The 21920-nt window shown below is 42.2% G+C and overlaps 1 protein-coding gene across 1 annotated transcript; it reads left to right on the top strand.

Moving 5' to 3' along the window:
* The first annotated feature begins 152 nt into the window (after positions 1-152).
* On the top strand, positions 153-19836 carry LOC112230378 (actin-related protein 2-A). The gene is made up of 9 exons (XM_024396650.2): positions 153-309; positions 2419-2529; positions 6864-7079; positions 7881-7953; positions 8832-8968; positions 9233-9382; positions 10752-10897; positions 16158-16290; positions 16892-19836. The coding sequence occupies exons 1-9, from the start codon at positions 262-264 to the stop codon at positions 17060-17062; spliced, it is 1185 nt and encodes a 394-aa protein (XP_024252418.2). The 5' UTR covers positions 153-261; the 3' UTR covers positions 17063-19836.
* Positions 19837-21920: the final 2084 nt, after the last annotated feature.

The raw sequence follows: 21920 nt of genomic DNA, 5'->3' as shown, positions 1-21920 counted from the left end.
TGCATTATGGATATTTCCAAATTCTGATTGACACAACACCGTCAATCAGTGGGATTGTCGAATAGAAAAGTGTATGGAAAGGCGTTGCCATACGTAATTGGCTGAATTTCTTAGCTATCTCTACCCTGATAGGTGTGTGTGTAATATGGGCTTGTGTCATACATTCCGGAAAAAGCCCTTTGCTAGAGCCGGGGTGCTGTTTTCCGCCTTGCCGAAGAAAGTTGTGCCAGGGAGGGTTGCTGGTTTCTGTATTCCGAGAAAATGGACAGCCAGGGAAGGAAAGTGGTGGTTTGCGACAATGGGACCGGGGTAAGTTTACAAACAGACCGTGTTCTATCGTCAAATTATGAGGGTTCCGGCTTTTGTGCAATTTGGCAGATGAGATGGGGAGGAACAGGAAGTAGCTCGCTTCATTATTGCTAGCTTGTGTAGCCACGGTCTGTCAGTTTGTCAATTAGTTATGCATTCATTGAGGTTGGTGCATCTGTCAATTAGAGGTGGCAAGGTTTACACCGGTCGGTGGAATGTTTAGAGTACCGATTGTTGACTAGAATTCGTGAATCAGTGGGAGTAGCCATAAATATTGTTATCGCTGCTGTCGGCTGCTCGTGCTGACATTGCGAACTCGAATCGTCTCGAGCTAGTTAGGTTGCTGGCCAGCAAACTCAATAGCTAGCCTTAAAATGTACAAATCGCAGTTATTGTTTTATAGCATGCTCCAGAGATCACTTAAATCTCGTGTTCTGCCACATTTAGCTATATCATATGTATTCATCAGACATTACCCTACATTTCCACCCCTTGCTTCAATTTGATTGTTAACTCAAACTAACGGGAGCTCTCTTTTCGAACTTGCCAGCGTTAATGTTAATTGCAACGAATTGGGCAAGGAAAAGATGTGATCTATTGCGTTTTATTCAGGAACTCTACATTTTTAGATACTGTTTGGTGTTGTTAACAAAGAATGATGATCCAGCATCTGTAGCCCAGCCCTCACCCGAAACCTCTTTGTACTTGTAGCAAGTATTTTACACTGCTACGTTGTTGCGTAATTGGATGAGGATTTACGCATATAGTTTAACTTAAACCAGGCACTAACAAACAAGTATCACAATTAAAGTATTGCTACCAACTGTTGAACAAGTTAACCAACTTGTCTCGAGCAGTAGATAATGCGCATGCCTCATTCTTGCACAGTGAGGAAGTCTGAAACCATTCTTCCATGTAAGGAGTTATCAGATCAATTGCAACTCTCTTGTAAAATATGTTTGTAGACATGAGTCATCTGGTTGAAATTGACAAATAACAATTAATTTATGCTGTTTTCACCTGCACCATTTTACCTTAGTATTTAGCTGGACTGTTCTTTCATCTATCTTTTAAAAATATATATTTTTGTTGGCTGTGTTCCATTCAGTGGTTAGCTGACTTGTCTCTTTCCAGCTACCTACCACAGAGAAACTATGCTGCTTACAGCCTTTTGTTCACACTGCGAATAAAACAGCCTGATAGCTATTCATAGCTCGGAGAGTGTAAATGGGACACGCTGTACACTGTAGCCTACTTCCTGTCTTTATTCTTGTCTTTGAGTTACCCCTTCCTCTCCGGGCTGATGATGTCATGTCTACTTGATGATGCATGTCATACACTTCTTTTATTCTTCTTACCGGCAGGTTGAGGATGTGGTCATTTATGTAATGTAACGTAGGTGAAAGAAGGAAGATTATGTCATTAATCATTTATGTAGGCCTAAATAAAGCCCAAAGGATTTTAAACATGCATGGAGAAGCGATCCTATTGATTCATGCGCTAGGCTATTCCTTGAAGCCAAGCGCCTAGTACAACCTAACAGGTTTGAATGAAATTCCCTGCATAGGTTCTCTACGTAACTTCCTAAGCATGCTGCAGGTCAGGCACGTCAGGTAGTGATTGTGGGAGGGTAACACTACCAATGCTGTAACTTTCTCTGTAATCCCTCTGAGAGTGTTCACAAACAAAGTAGGGTGGAGTTGCTGGTGCTGGTCTTTTGTCAGTTGTGCATTTCCCTCACTAATGGTTAGGATTTGGGGAGGGCAAGCTGATCATAAATCTGTACCTAGGGGCAACTCAAACAGCACCACGTGACTCAGATAAAGTAGATAAGGCTCTAACTTCTGGTTAATGAACAAGACACGTGAAGTGCATTATCGATCGGGTTAGGTTATGTTAGAGTTATTGGACTAAAAGGTTTGATTTTAATGTAGTCTGCTAAATGCTTTGTGATTTCTAGTATTTGGCTCTAGGCTTATTATTAATCTTTATACATTTTTTTTTATCATTCTGTGTGCTATGAAAATTTATTTGTCCTATGTTACTTACCAACTTGCAAAAAAGGATGTTTGTCACTGACCCTGCCCTTGTCTCTCCCTTTAATCCTAGTTTGTGAAGTGCGGCTATGCAGGCTCCAACTTCCCAGAGCACATTTTCCCGGCGTTGGTTGGCAGGCCAATCATTCGCTCCACAGCTAAAGTGGGAAACATTGAGATCAAGGTAACCTCACTGGTTTACTTCACAGAAGTGTTTAAATCCCTATGATATCTAGACATAAATATGTATTCTTTAGTATTTACTCAAGAAAGTGGTAATAACCTGTTTTTGAAGGGGGGTCATATAAGCATTGCATTATTTTTTTAACAGGTAACACACTGAATTCTGTGTGAAATAGGTATTAGAATGTGTGTTGTGTGTAATACAGAATTCATTCTAAAATGGGTCCTATTTTGTCACACAAGCAATCACCGATAAATCCACTATAATTGAGAATTTCAATAAGCATTTTTCTACAGCTGGCCATGCTTTCCACCTGGCTAGCCCTACCCCGGTCAACAGCAATCCACCCCCCCACAGCAACTCTGAAAGAGCTGCAAAATCTGGACCCCTACAAATCAGCCGGGCTAGACAATCTGGACCCTCTCTTTCTAAAATTATCTGCCAAAATTGTTGCAACCCCAATTACTAGCATGTTCAATATCTCTTTTGTATCGTCTGAGATTCCCACACATTGGAAAGTTGCCGCGGTCATCCCTCTCTTCAAAGGGAGAGACACTCTAGACCCAAACTGCTACAGACCTATATATATTCTAACCTGCCTTTCAAAGGTCTTTGAAAGCCAAGTTAACAAACAGAATACCGACCATTTCGAATCCCACCGTACCTTCTCCGCTACGCAATCTGGTTTCAGAGCTGGTCATGGGTGCACCTCAGCCACGCTCAAGGTCCTAAACGATATCATAACCGCCATCGATAAGAGACATTTACTGTGCAGCCGTATTTATTGACAGAGTTGAAAGCCTTAGCCAGGTCGATCACAACATTCTTATTGGCAGACTCAACAGCTTTGGTTTCTCAAATGATTGCCTTCCCTGGTTCACCAACTGCTTCTCTGATATAGTTCAGTGTGTCAAATCGGAGGGCCTGTTGTCCGGACCTCTGGCAGTCTCTATGGGGTGCCACAGGGTTCAATTCTCGGCCCGACTCTCTTCTCTGTATACATCAATGAGGTCGCTCTTGCTGCTGGTGAGTCTCTGATCCACCTCTACGCAGACGACACCATTCTGTATACCCCTGGCCCTTCTTTGGACACTGTTAACAACCCTCCAGGCAAGCTTCAATGCCATACAACTCTCCTTCTGTGGCCTCCAACTGCTCTTAAATGAAAGTAAAACTAAATGCATGCTCTTCAACCCATTGCTGCTTGCACCCTCCCGCCCGTCCAGCATCACTACTCTGGACGGTTCTGACTTAGAATATGTTGACAACTACAAATACCTAGGTGTCTGGTTAGACTGTAAACGCTCCTTCCAGACTCACATTAAACATCTTCAAACCAAAATTAAATCTAGAATTGGTTTCCTATTTCGCAACAAAGCATCCTTACCCTCATAAAACTGACCATCCTACCGATCCTCGACTTCGGCGACGTCATTTACAAAATACACTAACACTCTGTATCCAATTTGTTGAGTAGTCTATCACAGCGACCTCTACCACTGCGACCTCTACGCTCTCGTTGGCTGACCCTCGCTTCATACTCGTCGCCAAACCCACTGGCTCCAGGTCATCTACAAGTCTCTGCTAGGTAAAGCCCTGCCTTATCTCAGCTCACTGGTCACCATAGCAGCACCCACCCGTAGCACGCGCTCCAGCAGGTAAATCTCACTGGTCACCCACAAAGACTATTCTTCCTTTGGCTGCCTCTCCTTCCAGTTCTCTGCTGCCAATGGCTGGAACGAACTGCAAAAATCACTGAAGCTGGAGACTCTTACCTCCCTCACTAGCTTTAAGCACCATCTGTCAGAGCAGCTCACAGATCACTGCACCTGTACATAGCCCATCCAATCTACCTCCTCCCAATACTGTATTTTTTTATCTTGCTCCTTTGCACCCCAGTATCTCTACTTGCCAATTCATCTTCTACACATTCTGCCATTCCAGTGTTTTAATTGCTACATTGTTATTACTTTGCCACCATGGCCTATTTATTGCATTACCTCCCTTATCCTACCTCATTTGCACATGCTGTATATAGACTTTTCTACTGTATTATTGATTGTATGTTTGTTTATTCCATGTGTGTAACTGTTGTATGTGTCGAACTGCTTTGCTTTATCTTGGCCAGGTCGCAGTTGCAAATGAGAACTTGTTCTCAGCTAGCCTACCTGGTTAAGTAAAGGTAAAATAAAAAATGTGTACCCATCTGAGGAAAAGGGATACCTAGTCAGTTGCACAATTGAAGAGGTGTGGGGGGCTGCCTTAATCAACATCATCGGTGAGGTTAACTGCCTTGCTCAAGGGCCGAACTGCAGTTTTACTTTTTTACACCTCAGGGATTCGAACCAGTGACCTTTTTGTTACTATCCCAACACTCTTAACTGCTAGGCTAACAACTTCATAGCCCTCATGAATGACATTTTTCTTTTTTGTGGAGATTTGGGGAAGTTCTGAAATGGCTGCAATACCTTGTAGAGCAGGCTATGGTTTTTCAGAACATGTAGACCTACCTGGAGAATGGTGCACATTTCTTGGTTTTCACTACTTTGTTAGATTACATTTTGCTTATTCCCTCCACTGTGAACCTGTTGGCGCAGTCTTCCTGACACATATCCTGGATAAGGAAGCTATTTCAATGGAGATTCTTAATTGACCATGCTTTAGTCCAGGACTAGCTTTAATCTGTGTTTGGGGAAACCAGCCCTTTTGAGTTTAGTTTCTCAAAGTATTTGTGAGTTTAAAAAAGAAAAGTGTTTCCTCCATTGAGTGTCCTCTGGAAATCCAACACACTGGTCCCTGATATTTACCATGGCCGTTCGAGTCCCAAATGGCACCCTATTCCCTACACAGTGCACTACTTTTAACCCTATGGGTCCTGATCAAAGGTGGTGCACTGCGTAGGGCATAGGGTGTCATTTGGGACGCTGGCCATGATTTGTTGATTTGGCCTAGATGTCGCACCTTGTCTTGCTATCAGGGTGTTACACATGAACATTTCCTCTTGATAACATCACAGCGTTATGAGAGGATGGGCGGGCGTGGGCCATGGTTTTTGTAGGACACGCACGGATTCACCTCTGACCTTGGCTCCTCTGACCTCTCTCTCTCTGTTCTATCTTCTGACCCTCTGCTTCATCCCGCTCTTCCTCCCACCTCTCCTCCTCCTCACCTGTTGAGGTAGAATAACAGAAAGATGGTAAGTGTGTGTGTGTTTAGTTTCATGGGTCCCTGCAATCTGCTCGGACAGTGAAATGGCTGCGTTCGTCATCTCTCCGACAAGAGTGGTCCTTTTTAAAAATTCTATCTGTCAGTTGTTTGGCATTGCTTCCTCATTCCCCCTCTACTACTCTTTCCCTGGTTTTCTGTGATGAAATGGTTGTTTCGGCTAACCTTACAAACTGTATTACCTCTGTCTTGTTTTTTTGTGTGTGTTTTTTTACAAATCAACATGTTAAATACAGTGGTCTGAACACACTGGCAGACATTCATGGTCTTGTGCACATACAGGCAGTTGCAGAAGGAAACCGTGATATCAATAGTAGAGATCATCATATACCTTTTGGAAGGGAAGTCATGACAAGGGGAACATGTCTGCTGAAGTGTCTCGTGTTAAAATTAAACTTGTAAGCTGCCTCAGAGCAACAACAAACAAAAAAACGACCACATTTAGCATTAGTTTGCCCATGCAGTTCTCTGCCAATATGAGTGACCTGTTTGTTTGGCAGTAGACAGTCAGGCCTATTGAGTTTGCCTATACTATAGGTTCCAGACATTTTCAATAGGATCTGCATCCCAATTAACCAGATGGACTCCGCTCTACTAACAGTGTGCTCTGACTGCATGGCTGGAATCTCTATCTAATGTGGCCTCCTCTACCACCTACCACCTGCTCTCTGGAGCAGGGCTGAACGTATCGTCAGCTCACTAAAAGCAACGTGCCCGCAGAATGACTAGATGTTGACCACAAGGGATGTTTGACTTGTTTTATTGTGGCATGCAAATGTCCTTTTTTGGGGAAGTTCTTTACGTTTGTTCTGTAGAGTGTTTTACGATGGTGGATGTCCTTTTGTGACATTGTTACCTTCGTACCCAAAGCTATCCAGCATTATTTTTGTTGTATAACTGTGGTCAGTCGGCACTGACACTGTACAGTCAGTTTGTTGCTGTGGTACGTCAATGACTTGGGTGGAGGTCACGGCATCGTTTCTATGCAGTAATATTCAGTGGCTACTGCGCTGTTGGTGTTCCTCCAAAACAGCGGGTTCATTTTAAAAAGTCACGCCCTGGTTTTAGCAGTAGTCTGAAACTCTGCTCTTTATCCCCTCCCTCCCCAGGACCTGATGGTGGGGGATGAGGCGAGCGAGCTGCGCTCCATGCTGGAGGTGAACTACCCCATGGAGAACGGCATCGTGAGGAACTGGGACGACATGAAGCACCTGTGGGACTACACCTTTGGTCCCGAGAAGCTCAACATCGACTCACGCAACTGCAAGATCCTGCTCACCGAGCCGCCCATGAACCCAACCAAGAACCGCGAGAAGATCATTGAGGTGTGTATACATTTTCTTTTAAGTGTTTATTTTTGTTAACCCACAACGACTAAATCCGTTGTCAGAGGACAATTTCATTAACATGCTTTAGTTTTGAAAGTGTATTCTGGAGTGTACCCGGGAATGGCTGGAGGAGATTTCCTGTAAGGCCTTTTTATAAGGTTCCATTGTAGATCTTAAATGATTCATCGGTCATAACAGTGATGCTCTGTGCTGAGGAGGCACTAGCGCTCCCACTACGGACGTTTATCTTGGAGTTGCAACTTGCCAGTCATTGTGACTATGGCAGCAGCACTGCCTGGCAGACCTGGGTTCAGCAAGTATTTGAACTCTTTCAAACACTTATAGTCTGATTGAGCCTGTCTGGAGTTTCACATGGGTGGACATTGCACTTTTGGGACTACTCCATTGTTTCCATTGTGCCAGGCAAGGTCAGTCAACCACAGCTAAAGTATCTGAAAGATTTGAAATGGTATTTGAACCTAGGTCTGCTGCCTGGCGACAACTCCTCAGTGGGAGTCTGTCAGAGCCACTGTTATTGAGTCGGGCTGTCCTCTGTGGGGTGGCCAGTCATGGCTAAATGTTTTGAGGATAAGTCCTTTTTACCCTTTTCAAATTGAGGTTTATGAACATGGAGGTCTATTCCTTGTGAGTGGAAGTTGAGGTTAGATTTGTTGTGGTTTTCCTAGCAGTGCAAAATGCAAAAACAAAGGTCATTTGTATTAGCAAGATGTTAAGTTTAACTTTTTGCAGTGACTACATATTCCAGTGACACCCTCGCACTCCCTACCTCTTTCCTAGGTGATGTTTGAGACGTACCAGTTCTCTGGGGTTTACATAGCCATCCAAGCTGTGCTCACACTCTATGCTCAAGGTAGGTTCTTTAAAGCAAAATTATGCAACTAGAAGGAAGGTAGAACACCCTAAACCAGTGAAGAGCACTGGGCACCTGAGATTTCACTCCCAACGAATTGCAAGTTAAAGTACCTTTCAGAACACATGGAGGAATGTACGAGGTTATACCCGGTAATTGGCTTTTGCTATGTTTCTACCATGGCAGCAACAATTATTTGGGGCTTAAACTTTATTTTCTGGAACAGAAAGTACCAGAGATTTACTTTATATTTTAAAATGGTTATTAGTTAGTAGTTGCACAATAATAACCTATGAGTTCCTTGTTTTCTTTGAGAAACAAATTAAAACAATTGATTTGGTACCAGATAGTTACCAATTATTTTAAGTACCAGAAACTACCCATTGATACCACATCCTTTTCCTACCGTAGTAAATACCTCGTATCATAAAATAAAGTGCTTCCATTTGTGCTGTACTGCTTGTTTGTAACATTGGTCTTTCTCTGGAAAAAAATAAATAAACACAGGCTGTGCTAATGTGTGACCCTTTCAGTAGCAGGCCGAGAGTTGAATATGCAGTAGCGCGTAGTTGAGTACGTAGCTGTGTACTTCGTGTTCTATACTAGACTTTCATTTGTAGGACGTAGGCCTTTCATTGTCCCATGCATTTTCTTTTTTTTGACATTGAACCAATGTATTCTGACGGAAAACTCGTTGACACCAAGAAATCGGTAATGACAATTAATAAAAAGCTTTCCGTTTCAAACGAGTAATGACAGAAATGGTCTATAATGTTAATGGGCTTTTGAAACGATGGATGGGTTTTCTCACTGGCCCTATTCTGTTGGCGCTGCTGTTTAGAAAAAAAAAGAAAAAAAAACTTTTTTTTTTTTTTTAGGTCTCCTGACCGGCGTGGTGGTGGACTCTGGTGATGGCGTCACCCACATCTGCCCCGTGTACGAAGGCTTCTCCCTGCCCCACCTGACCCGACGCCTGGACATTGCAGGACGGGACATTACGCGCTACCTCATCAAGGTACACCCTCGTTCCCCACGGGTGACTCAGGCTGTCGTAGAATGTCCTGTCCAGAAACAACTCCTAGCCCCTAGCATGTGTAGATGTGAGAAGACTGAATAAGGCATTATGATGGATGTTGCACCTTGCCCATTGGTGCTTCCACCATATACATTTATAACTATCTTGCCTAATAATATTAGTTTTGCGGTCCTTTACAACCGATGAGATCTCTGCAAACCAACCAAACACATCCCTTACCTCTGACTTTTATCCATCATCCAGTTGCTGTTGCTGAGAGGCTACGCCTTCAACCACTCGGCGGACTTTGAGACGGTGCGCATGATGAAGGAGAAGCTGTGCTACGTGGGCTACAACATCGAGCAGGAGCAGAAGCTGGCGCTGGAGACAACCGTGCTGGTTGAGTCCTACACGGTCAGTAACATAGTCCTACAACGTCATCATCCTGGTCGAGTCCTACACTTTCAGTCCTTATTGTACAACCCTGTTTCAAATTATTTTCTCTTGTTGTTTTTGGGCATTCTGAGCCCAACCCTGATTTGTCATCTACAGCACACCAGATCAGTGTTTGGACTAGTTACTTAAAGTCATATTACTAGTTACTTTTGTTAAATGTAACGTGTTATAATGTTATCGCCAGTACATAGATGTATAGAAGGCACATTTGTCACGAGACAGAAAAGCCTAGAGGCTTTCCCATCACAGAAGTGATCAATGGCAAATATCAGTTGCACCCTCTATATATTTCTATGGAGAGCGGCTGCCATGACATTTCTCCAAACAGCCTTTCTCTGCTCGCTCGAGAATTAACTGAAACAATTTGAGATCGGCTCATGGGAAACGCGCCCGGTAGAGGGATGATTCTGAAAGTAATGCACACGTTGTTTGACAGTAATTGTAATATTACCCAATCTGAAAAAGCTACAAGTTACTTATAAAAGTAATCTGATTATGTAATGCATTACTTTTAAAAACACATTACCCCTAACACTGCACCAAATTATACTTATTAAAGTCTTGCATGGTAAGGGTAACACCATCCTACACCAAGAATAATAGGATTAATCTGTATTTGAAGCCTGGCTATATGGTAACACTGCCTCCTTGTGGATGTAATGTATCATGCAGATGATCAGGTTATAATTTTAGAGCATTAGAAGCCATATTTAGTGTGGGAGGAGCTCTTGAACCAAGCTCTGGATGCCCCCAGGTTACTTAGTCAAGTCAACCACATTGACCCGGGTTCAATGGCCGGTAGGGGTCCCTGTGATGTAAAGAGGGATTGGATGGAATTTTTCATGTGTGGCGGGCGGCGGCGCACCTCGTTTCCCTGCCCAAATCCTGGAGAGAGAAGGAGAGGCGGAGGACAGAGGATGGAACAAAAGCACTACTGTGGTGTTGAAGAAATGACCCCCTCCCCCTCCATCCATGGGCGTGACATCATTTCCTGTACGACCCAGACTCCCACGCCACGTGCTGACCTGGTGTCTGTTTCCTCCTCTGGACTCCAGACTGGAGCCGTCAATGGGCCCTTTATGCTCCCTCCCTCATAATGTTCCACCACGCTCTGTAAAAGGCCTACTGTATGTCAGCCGGCTCCATCTGACCAGAGGTTGAGAGACTCTTACTTAACGTTGCCAGTTCCAAACATGGACAATAGACAATCTCTAGCCTAGCATTGCCTTCAGATTTCCCTAGCGGTGTTCAAGCAGAAGAAAGCCATCTTAATGTCAATTAAATGCTTTCCGATGTGTGAATGTTGTTCCCCTCTCTGTTTCCCCAGCTCCCCGACGGCAGGATGATCAAGGTGGGAGGGGAGCGGTTCGAAGCCCCTGAGGCTCTATTCCAGCCCCACCTCATCAATGTGGAGGGAGTCGGGGTGGCAGAGCTTCTCTTCAATACTATCAATGCAGCAGACATCGACACCAGGTAACTCCACGACCGACTCCCCCTACTTACTAGTGACCTACCCTCTTTCACTTCTTTGCCATTTCATTAGTTAACGTTCTAGTCATTGAGTGGATTTTAGAGAAACAACAAATGTCGGTACATACAAGTGTCTTATATCGGCTGAAAGCTTAAATTCTTGTTAAAATAACTGTCCACTGTCCAATTTACAGTAGCTATTACTTCGAAAAAATGCCATGCTATTGTTTGAGAGCTCCTAACGACAAAAGTTTTCACCGCGATAGGTTTGATAAATTCACCTCTGAAGGTGAAATGTGTACTTCTGAAATCTTGCTCTGATTTATCATCCAAAGGGTCCGAGATAACATGAAGTGTCGTTTTGTTAGATAAATATCCTTTTTCATATCCTAAAAATGTTCATACAGCATGCACAATCGATTTTGTATTTCCACTTGTTGAATTTGCAAAGAAAGGAATCTGAAAATTTCACCCTAAATGTTGTTTCAATAAGTCAAATCACATTTGTATCTATTCCTCAGAGATCCTAGAAGGTAACAAAACTTCACTATTTCATTAGGGGTGTAGTATATCCTATAGGACATCATATTTGGTCAGAGAGTGCAGCCTTCATGGCACGCCAAAGTTGCGGGCGGCCATCATTTGAACGACTATCTTTGTCAAATAAGCACCAATCGGAGTCAAACATAACTAGCTAGAAAACCAATGAGCTGGGCTTTACGGGAGTATCCGGAAACCATGTATATGTCGTCATATGTAGCAACTAACCTTGTACGACAGCATGCCTTTTCATTTTGGACAAAAATTCTAAGGATATTCAGAGTTAAACTGTTTTTTGCAAATGTTGAACTTATAATTTGGCTACTTGTACTTGGTAAGCTAAATAAAAGTCCAAGTATACAGATTTGACGATGTTCTTGCAGAAAAATGGAATATGAATGCAAATGTCTCCTTCACGATTTGCCCAAATGTGCCTGGGTACTTCACACTGTTGTAGGTCAGTCATTCTTCAAGTAATCCATCTGAAACTTTGCACATACACTGCTGCCATCTTGTGGACACTATCGGAATTACAACCAGAGTGATGGCTAGAACTATGATCTTTCTCTTGTATGTCAAAGATAGTGGTAGAGAAATACTTTTTATCTCTCTCTTTAGTATTTTCTAATACCAGATCTATTGTGTATTATTCTCCTACATTCAATTCACATTTCCACAAACTTCAAAGTGTTTCCTTTCAAATGGTACCAGGGATATGCATATCCTTGCTACAGGCAGTCAGTTTTGGGTTTGTCATTTAGGCAAAACAACATTTTAAGAAAGGAGGATATCCCTAAGAAGTAAAAACAAAACAAAAAATGACTGAGTGACTAGCACCCATTGCTAAAAACTCCCTATTCCCTCAACCCTTGCTCTCGTTACGTGACACATGTATGCGTCTCATGCACGTGACCAATAAGGCCTGCCCTATAGCATAGCATATCATAATCGCATCAATAAATTGGTTCTAACAAACTGAAACGTTACAGCAAAATGGATGCAGAGGACATGACAAATAAACTAGAAACAGTTGAATGTTTGCTGGTTGCTCAGGAGGTAAAGGGGAAGTCAGATGTGTGGAATAAATTTGACTAGTTGTGGAAAATACTGGAGATCAAGAAAAATAAGTTAAGGAGGAAGTGCTGGGTGCATATTATGTGTTCCAAACAGGTACTGTTAGGTTATAATTGTTCTAACCGTTTGAAACAATATAAACAACACAAAATAAATTATAAGCGGACCAGAGAGGCTGTTGTAACGTTTTAATTGTAAAGCCTTTATTGCAGCAAAGACTAAACCGTAGCATTCATTCGTTAATGCAATTCCCAAATGGAACGGTTTAGGCCTATATCTTTATGCTAATTATTCAATATTCGCTTTATTGTATTTGAACTAAAATGCTTGATTGCTTTTCAAATCATGAATGACTTGTATGCTGTGTGATGATATGAACTAATAAATGATTGATTGATACGGTAGCTTATAAGTATTGAAATATAGGCCTAAGTAAGTTACAGTATTAAGATGAAACAGGATGTGCTCTTTGGCCTACAGCTCGATGATGGTTATACAAGGCTGATATACTAAACCTACTTATGATAATGACTACTTATTATTATGATGTTCATGATAATAATAAAAAATAACAATAAGGGGATCAAGGGAAATGGAGGGTTATTATTATAAATCTACTATTTTCTGAAAGATACAATTTTGGAAAGATGTAAACACTAAATGGAAAAAAGTGTAAACGCCTTTAAAGCATAGCAAAGATTAAAAAATGTGTGAAATTGTTTATCAATGTGGTTGCATGAGGCTTGGTACTCACGGAATCAGTAGGCTATTAGACAAACACTCAAACAGGCAACAGAAGTAGGATCTGTCTTATTTCTGTAGATGTACAGTACCAGTCCAAAGTTTGGAGACACCTACTCTTTCCAGGGTTTTTCTTTATTTTGACTTTTCTACATTGTAGAATAGTAGTGAAGACATCACAACTATGAAATAACACTTATGGAACCAAAAAAGTGTTAAACAAATCCAAATATATTTTAGGTTCTTCAAAGTAGCCACCATCATTAATTTTAGACATGAAGGTCAGTCAAGCCGGAAAATGTCAAGAACTTCGAACATTTGCAGTCGCAAAAACCATCAAGCGCTATGATGAAACTGGCTCTGAGGAATGCTACAGGAATGGAAGACCGAGTTACCTCTGCTGCAGAGGAGAGTTACCAGTCTTAGAAATGGCAGCCCAAATAAATGCTTTACAGAGTTCAAGTAACAGACACATTTCAACATCAACTGTTCAGAGGAGACTTTGTGAATCAGACCTTCATGGTCGAATTGCTGCAAAGAAATCACTACTAAAGGACACCAATAAAAAGAAGACTTGCTTGATGACAGCTTTGCACATTCTTGGCATTCTCTCAACCAGCTTCATGAGGTAGTCACCTGGAATGCACTTCATTTAACAGGCGTGCTTTAAGGTAATTTGTGGAATTTGTTTATGCGTTTGAGCTAATCAGTTGTGTTGTGACAAGTTAGGGTTAGTATACAGAAGATGGCCCTGTTTGGTGAAAGACCAAGTCCATATTATTTTAAGGACCGCTCAGATGAGCAAAGAGAAATGACAGTCCATTGACTGACCTTAATGTCTGAAAGTAATCTGGATAATTTCAAGAACTTTGAAAGGCTGCTGCCTATATTGAGACTCAATCACTGGCCACTTCAATAAATGGATCACTAGTCACTTTAAACAATGCCACTTTAAATAATGATTACTTATCTTACATTATTCATGTGTATATACTGTATTTTATACCTTCTATTGCACCTTGCCTATGCTGCTTGGCCATCGCTCATCCATATATTTATATGTACATATTCTCATTCACCCCTTTAGATTTGTGTATTAGGTAGTTGTTGGGAAATTGTTAGATATTACTACACTGTCGGTACTAGAAGCACAAGCATTTTGCCACACTCTCATTATCATCTGCTAACCATGTGTATGTGACCAATACGATTTGATTTGAAGTTTCAAATGCAGTCGCAAGAGCTATGATGAAACCGGCTCTCATGAGGACCGCCACAGGAACGGAAGACCCAGAGTTAAATCTGCTGCAGAGGATAAGTTCATTAGTTACCAGCCTTTGCAGGCCAAATAAATGCTTCAGAGTTCAAGTAACAGACACATTTTAACATCAACTGTTCAGAGGAGACTTTGTGAATCAGACCTTCATGGTCGAATTGCTGCAAAGAAACCACTACTAAAGGACACCAATAAGAAGAGACTTGCTTGGTCCTAGAAACACCAGCAATGGACATTAGAACGGTGGAAATCTGTCCGTTTGGTCTGAGTCCAAATTTGAGATTTTTGGTGTCTTTGTGAGATGCGGAGATAATCCGTTCACCAATTCTGCATGTGGGGTGTTCTGCTGGTGACACTGTCTGTGATTTATTTAGAATTCAAGGCACACTTAACCAGCATGTCTACCACAGCATTCTGCAGCAATACGCCATCCCATCTGCGTTGCTCTTTGTCCCACTATCATTTGTTTTTCAACAGGACAATGAACCAAAACACACCTCCAGGCTGTGTAAGGGCTATTTAACCAAGATGGAGAGTGATGGAGTGCTGCATCAGATGACCTGGCCTCCACAATCACCTGACCTCAACCCAATTGAGATGGTTTGGGATGAGTTGGACTGCAGAGTGAAGGAAAAGCAGCCAAAAAGTTCTCCATATGTGGGAACTCTTTCAAGACTGTTGGAAAAGCATTTTAGGTGAAGCTGGTTGAGAGAATGCAAGGAGTGTGCAAAGCTGTCATCAAGGCAAAAGGTGGCTACTTTGAAGAAACTCAAATCTAAAATATATTTAGATTAACATTTTTTTGTTGTTGGTTACTACATGATTCCATATGTGTTATTTCATAGTTTTGATGTCTTCGCTATTATTCTACAATGTAGAAAATAGTCAACAAAAAACAACAGCCTTTGAGTGTCCAAACTTCTGTCTGGTACTGTGTATGGATGATTAATAAAGCCAGACATATTTAACAGTTGGGTTGTTTATAGACCTAATTTAAGTTGTGGTTTCCTCTCTCCTCACTTTTCTTAGACAAAAATTAAGGCGAGGGCTATTTTCTCGTCTCCCAACTCTGCTGCTGCCTCCGACGCATTGTTCTCAACACCAATATGCTGGTTAACTTTGCTATTATGCACATAGCAACATGGTCTAGGAAAAGGCGCCAATTCAACAGCGCACTCATGTTTCACGACCGCGGACAGTGACCATTATCCAACGAGAGACCGCATTTGTTATAAAATAGTATTTTTTATTAGTGGTGCACCATTGTTCTTATGTAACATGCAATGCATATCTTAGACAGTATTTTTTTTTTGCTACTGCTCAACTAATGAAATCTGTTGGCCAACAGCCAATTGACCAGTCGACTAAATGGGGTCAGTCCTAGATTATCAAAATATTTCTCCATATTGTATTTTTTTTTTTGTCTAATATTCTATACATCCCTTTTTCTCTTCTGAAAACATCCTCACTTTCTCTCCTCAGGGCTGAATTCTACAAACACATTGTGGCAAAATGTTCTCTTTTTCCTCTCCATGTCGCCCTTCTTATTCACCTTAAGTTATTTCTCTCCATCACTTCTTCCTTCATCCAGGTCTTCTCTCCTCCCTAAACGTCTTCTCCTTCGCTCCACAGGTCTGAGTTCTACAAACACATAGTGCTGTCAGGGGGCTCCACCATGTACCCTGGCCTTCCCTCTCGACTGGAGCGTGAGCTCAAGCAGCTCTACCTGGAGCGCGTGCTGAAGGGAGATGTGGATAAGCTCTCGGTGAGGGCACACACAGAATGCCATTTGTATCTTCGAAGTAGCATGCTTTAAGTACATGTCATATTTTATTTTTGCTGTTTTTAGTGCAGGTTTTACTGTCCAATGTTTGACTTTTAACAGATGGACAACTACTAACAGACATTTAACGATCCATTTTCTCACTGCAGTCATTAGATCAGCCACCAGGAGGCGGTGTTGCCCTAAATTGAATTAGTGCACACAACACGAGCACTGAGGGTTTCAACACAGAGGGAACTATCTTTGTCATGGGACCATGTTTAAATCATGCGCTCAACAACTAAATTAAAATATAATGTCTCATTGTTCCTCACTCATTCCTTTACACACTGATTGCTCAATTTGACAATATCCACTTCAGCATTTTCAATGCCAGGCCTGCTGGTACAGTTCATGTAATTATTAGATTTCACACCTATTTTTAGTTAAGGTTGTTAAGACAGACATTTTTCCTCCCACTCTTGGCTCTCTTTCCTTATTTCTCCTCTTCCCCCTATTCTTATGCTTTTGCTTTCCCTTCTCACACTCTTCCCTTCTCCTCCTTATCTTCTATTCTGGCTCCTCCTTTCCTGCTTGTGTGCAGAAATTCAAGATCCGGATCGAGGACCCCCCTCGGCGCAAGCACATGGTGTTCCTGGGTGGGGCCGTGCTGGCCGACATCATGAAGGACAAGGACAACTTCTGGCTGACAAGGGAGGAGTACCAGGAGAAGGGGGTGCGTGTCCTGGAGAAGCTGGGGGTCACTGTCAGATAAACCCCCCTCCCAGATGCACATGTCTGGGCTAAGTCTAAAATGGCACCCTATTCCCTTATTGCACTACTTTTGACCACACCCCATAGGGTAGTGCACTATCTCGGGAATAGGGTGCCATTTGGGATGTAGCCTTGGTCTTGTCTCCCGCCCTCCTTCTCCGCTACGTCCTCCACTTGATATCCATCTACAGCTCACTTCTTTGTGACCCGATCATCTGTTTTTACCACCCCTGTCCCAGATTCGCTCGCTCACTCTCCAAGGGCATGTTGTGACAGACGGTTGGGGAGGTGGGAGGAGATGGATGAGGTGCTGACAACATGTCTCCTGGGAATAGTTTCAATCACGTTGCCCAACTTATTCGGTCAAAACACGATCCCAATGATCATCAAGATGAAGTCAATTATTATTAGGGATTCATTTATAGAGGGGGTGTCGGATTCTCCTGTGTTGTGGGCACAGGGTTCACAAGGGGCCTCCATCAAAGGCAAGCTGCCTTTAAATTTTTTTTAAATTACACCCTTCTGCCTATCTTTGTCTTTTGTCCAGTCTTAATGAGCAGGTGATTTCTTGCTCCTCTTGAGGAGGTTGTGTTAATGTTGGGGGGAGGTCAGGGGGTGATGGTGGATTAGAGTGCAGGTGGTTTTTGGGACATGTTTCTCCTTCTCACAGGGTCCACCTGCCCACTTGTCTGAATCCCATATCTAGTCTGTTGCCATTGTGTCGTAAGAGGGATGTGATGATGACAAAAAAAAATGGCTGGCCTTCCCTCACGATTAAAAAAGGCATTTCATTCCACTGATGGCTAAATATTTGCCATGTATTCAATTCCAATGAGGACTGCTCAGCCTTTTTCTTTGAAGTCATGTTTTGTGCTCACATTAATTTCGCTGATGCGCTTTCCTTTTGGAGGAGAAGTGGTTTTGCCTTTCGTTTTGTCAGACGAACAAATAACGTCTTGTATTTTTTTTGCAGTGCATTACTCCCGTGTTTGTTTTCGTAACGAGTGAGGATGTGTCGTCCTCATCATGGCTGTTGGACACGAGTCATTCGGTTTTTAAGGTCTGGGTTACATTTTGCCCTCAACAGCAGGTCTAGGATCTCTATCCCAGGCCTATCCTTAACCATTGTGAGCTAAACAATGCATCCGACCTAGGACCAGTTGTTAAGGGCATACTGAACCGTAACCTGTTTAGAGGGGCAGTCATTCTGAGACCAGTAGGAACTCTCTCTAGTCTCCGCTCCAGTGAAGATTTTTTTTTTTTTTTTAGGTCTGGGGTTGTTGCGGGTGTTGAACATTTGTAATATTAATAAGAATCAGTAGACATGGAGACCACATAAAAGCTGGTATTTAAGGTTTTCCTTTTTTGGTTTTCATATGTATATGAACTTACACAATATATGTGTATCATTTTCTTTTTTATCCAAACAGTCATCCAGTGCCAAGTGCAGTTATTGTAGCTGGGTTTTTTTTTTTTTTTCATAGCATAACTGCCTACCGCTGATTTTTAAATAAAGCAAAGTGATTTATAAATACCTGGTGGTGCGCTGTCTTTGAGATGTACCAAGTGGTCTCCATAAATACTTGTGACATTATCGTCGTTGTCGGCAGTGATCCTAAATAAGACCGAATTAAAGGCAGATGGAATTGCCTCAAAAGAATGAAGTTGGTACATTCACGTGTACGGATGCATGGGTGTGTTGTGTAACTATGTGGTCATATTTAGAATGAAGGTTGCAGAGAACAAGAATGTGAGGGGCTTCTTTGTGAGTGTCAATTTTTTTATTTGTCACATTTTAAAGTCTTACCATAGATTTTCAGTCCAATTTAAGTCAAAACGGTAACTTAGCCACTCGAACATTTATTGTTTTGGTAAGCAACTCCAGTATATACACTGTGTACAAAACATTAGGAGCACCTCCATGACAGAATGACCAGTTGAAAGCGATGATCCCTTATTGATGTCACCTGTTAAATCCACTTCAATCAGCGTAGATGGATGGGAGGAGATGTGCTAAAGAAGATTTTCTTGCCTTTGGACGAGGTATGGTGGTAGGTGCCAGGCGCATCGGTTTGGGTGTGTCAAGAACTGCAACTCTGCTGGATTTTTCACACTCAACAGTTTCCCGTGTGTATGAAGAATGGTGCACCACCCAAAGGACATCCAGCCAACTTGACGCAACTGTGGGAAGTGTTGGAGTCAACATGGGCCATCATCCCTGTGGGACGCTTTCAACATCTTGTAGTCCATGCCCTGACGAATTGAGGCTGTTCTGAGGGTTAAGGGGGTGTAACTCAATATTAGGAAGGTGTTCCTAATGTTTTGTACACTCATTGTAATTTGGCCTTGTTTTAGGTTATCCTTCTGAAAGATGAGGTTGTCTCCCAGTATCTGTCGGAGAGCAGAGTGAACCAGGTTTTCCTCTAGGATTTTGCCAATTTATCTCTATTCCATTAAAAAAAAAATCCTTAGTCCTTGCTGATGACAAGCATACCGATAACATGAAGAAGCCACCCCCATGCTTGAAAATATGAAGTGGTACTCAATGTGTTGTTGGATTGGCTGCAAACGTAACTCCTTGTATTCAGGAAATGAAGTTAATGTCTTTGCCACATTTTTTGCAGTTTTACTTGTGCCCTTTTGCAAACAGGATACATGTTTTGGAATATTTTTATTTAGTTCCTTTTTACTGTTTTAGGTTAATATTGAGGAGTAACTATGTTGATCCATCCTCAGTTTTCTCCTATCGCAGCCATTAAACTCTGTTTAAGTCACCATTGGCCTCATGGTGAAATCCCTGAGCGGTTTCCTTCGTCTGCGGCAACTGAGTTAGGAAGTACACCTGTATCTTGGTAGTGACTGGCTGTATTGATACACCATCCAAAGTGTAATAACTTCACTATGCTCAAATGGATATTCAATGTCTGTTTAAAAAAAAAAAAAGTTTAATCTACCAATAGGTGCCCTTCTTTTGCAAGGCATTGGAAAACCTGGGTCTGTGTTTGTAATTCACTGCTCGACTGAGGGACCTTACAAATAATTGCATGTGTGGGGTACAGTGATGAGGTAGTCATTCAAAATTCATGTTAAACACTTATCGCACACAGTGAGTCCATGTAACTTATGAAGCACATTTGTACTGCTTAACTTATTTAGGCTTGCCATAACAAAGGGGTTGAGTACTTATTGACTCGAGATATTTCAGCTTTTTATTTGTAAATATTTCTAAAAACATAATTCCACTTGGATATATTATGGGGTATTGTGTGTAGGCCAGTGACACAATCTCAATTTAGTCAAGGGGTGTACTTTCTGAAGGCATTCTAGGTAATACAGGTGTGTGTAAGTATATAGGGGAGGGAGATTCTGCTAAGATATTTGGGTGTGTGTCGGGGTCTGTAGGTTGAAAACAGCCCTTTGGAGGGGCACTGTTGCAGACCCAAACCGTTCTGCCGCTCTCTTTGATGTGGCACTACACAAGGAATTCCCACCCAACGTCTCCAAGATGATGGCCTTCGCGAACAAGACTGACTCCACTGGCAGTTCGGCATGGAACCGTCCCACCTCACCTCAGTTCCTTTCTCATGGTTGGTGGTGTTTAGCATTAGGCTAAAACCCACAGGATGTTTACCTGTCGGTTTGGACAAGAGTGGTTCTTATCTCCAAATCAGAGGTATGATAAGAGCACCAAAGAGAAAAGACAGCCAGGACAAGCTAAAGCCAAGGGGTGTGGCACAGTGTTAGTGGAGGACCCTTTGAACTCTGAGGGTCTCTGGAAACCGCAGGGAGGTTAGAAGGGGAGGCTGACTGTTCTCAGAAGCTGGATGAAAGAACATGCATGGCATCCCTCTATCTACCAGCCCTTTTTTTTTTTTTTTTTTTTTTTTGCATGGCATCACATTTGAAAGGGTAAGACTCATTTAATTATTTTTAGGCGGGAGAATTTGCTAATTTACTCTGGAGGGGGTGATCATGCACCCAAAACACACCTTTCCCACCATGCTCCTCCACTTAGGGAACACTTTGTCAGGGATTAACAGAGGCCCCAAAATCCCCTCTCAACCCACAATGATTCTTTAATCGTTAGAGCATTTGCCTCATGGGCTCAAGCCAACCAACCAGGCTTGAAAATGGCACTTAGTAAGAAAACCACATACTAAATCCCACAACAAAGATTATTTGGATAATTGTAATTCTGAGAAAAAACAGATTGCCTGACTTCTCATATATGCCTCTTGGTACAGATGGTGGTTTTCTAACACAAAGGGGGAAACTAAAAAAGGGTTTGCATGCCTTTTAAACAATGTAGCAAGAAAGCAACAAGTTCAGTGAGTATAAGGGGGTTTGGACCAAGATGTTGCATGTCCAAAAGAAGGAGCAGTTAAGATTGCAACTGCAGTTGTACTGAAACAAATAATAAACACAGCATGCAACAATTTCAAAGAGTTTACTGAGTTCCAGTTCACAAAAGGAAATCAGACAACTTAAATACATTCATTCGGCCCTAATCTATGGATTTCTCATGACTGGTAATACAGATATGCATCTGTTGGCCACAGATACTTTTTTTTTTAAAGTAGGGGGCGTGGATCAGAATTTGCCTCATGCAGCACAACAAATCTACTTCACATTGAGTTGATCAGGCTGTTGATTGTGGTCTGTGGAATGTTGTCCCACTCCTCTTCAATGGCTGTGCGAAGATGCTGGATATCGGCAGGAACTGGGACATGCTGTCGTACACGTCAATCCCGAGCATCCCAAACATGCTCAATGGGTGACATGTCTAGTGAGTATGCAGGACATGGAATGCCTGGGCCATTTTCAGCTTCCAGGAATTGTGTTCAGAGGCTTGTGACATG

Source organism: Oncorhynchus tshawytscha, linkage group LG32, assembly GCF_018296145.1.
Source record: "Oncorhynchus tshawytscha isolate Ot180627B linkage group LG32, Otsh_v2.0, whole genome shotgun sequence".
Classification (NCBI taxonomy): Eukaryota; Metazoa; Chordata; class Actinopteri; order Salmoniformes; family Salmonidae; genus Oncorhynchus; species Oncorhynchus tshawytscha.
This window is presented reverse-complemented; position numbering and strand designations above follow the sequence as displayed.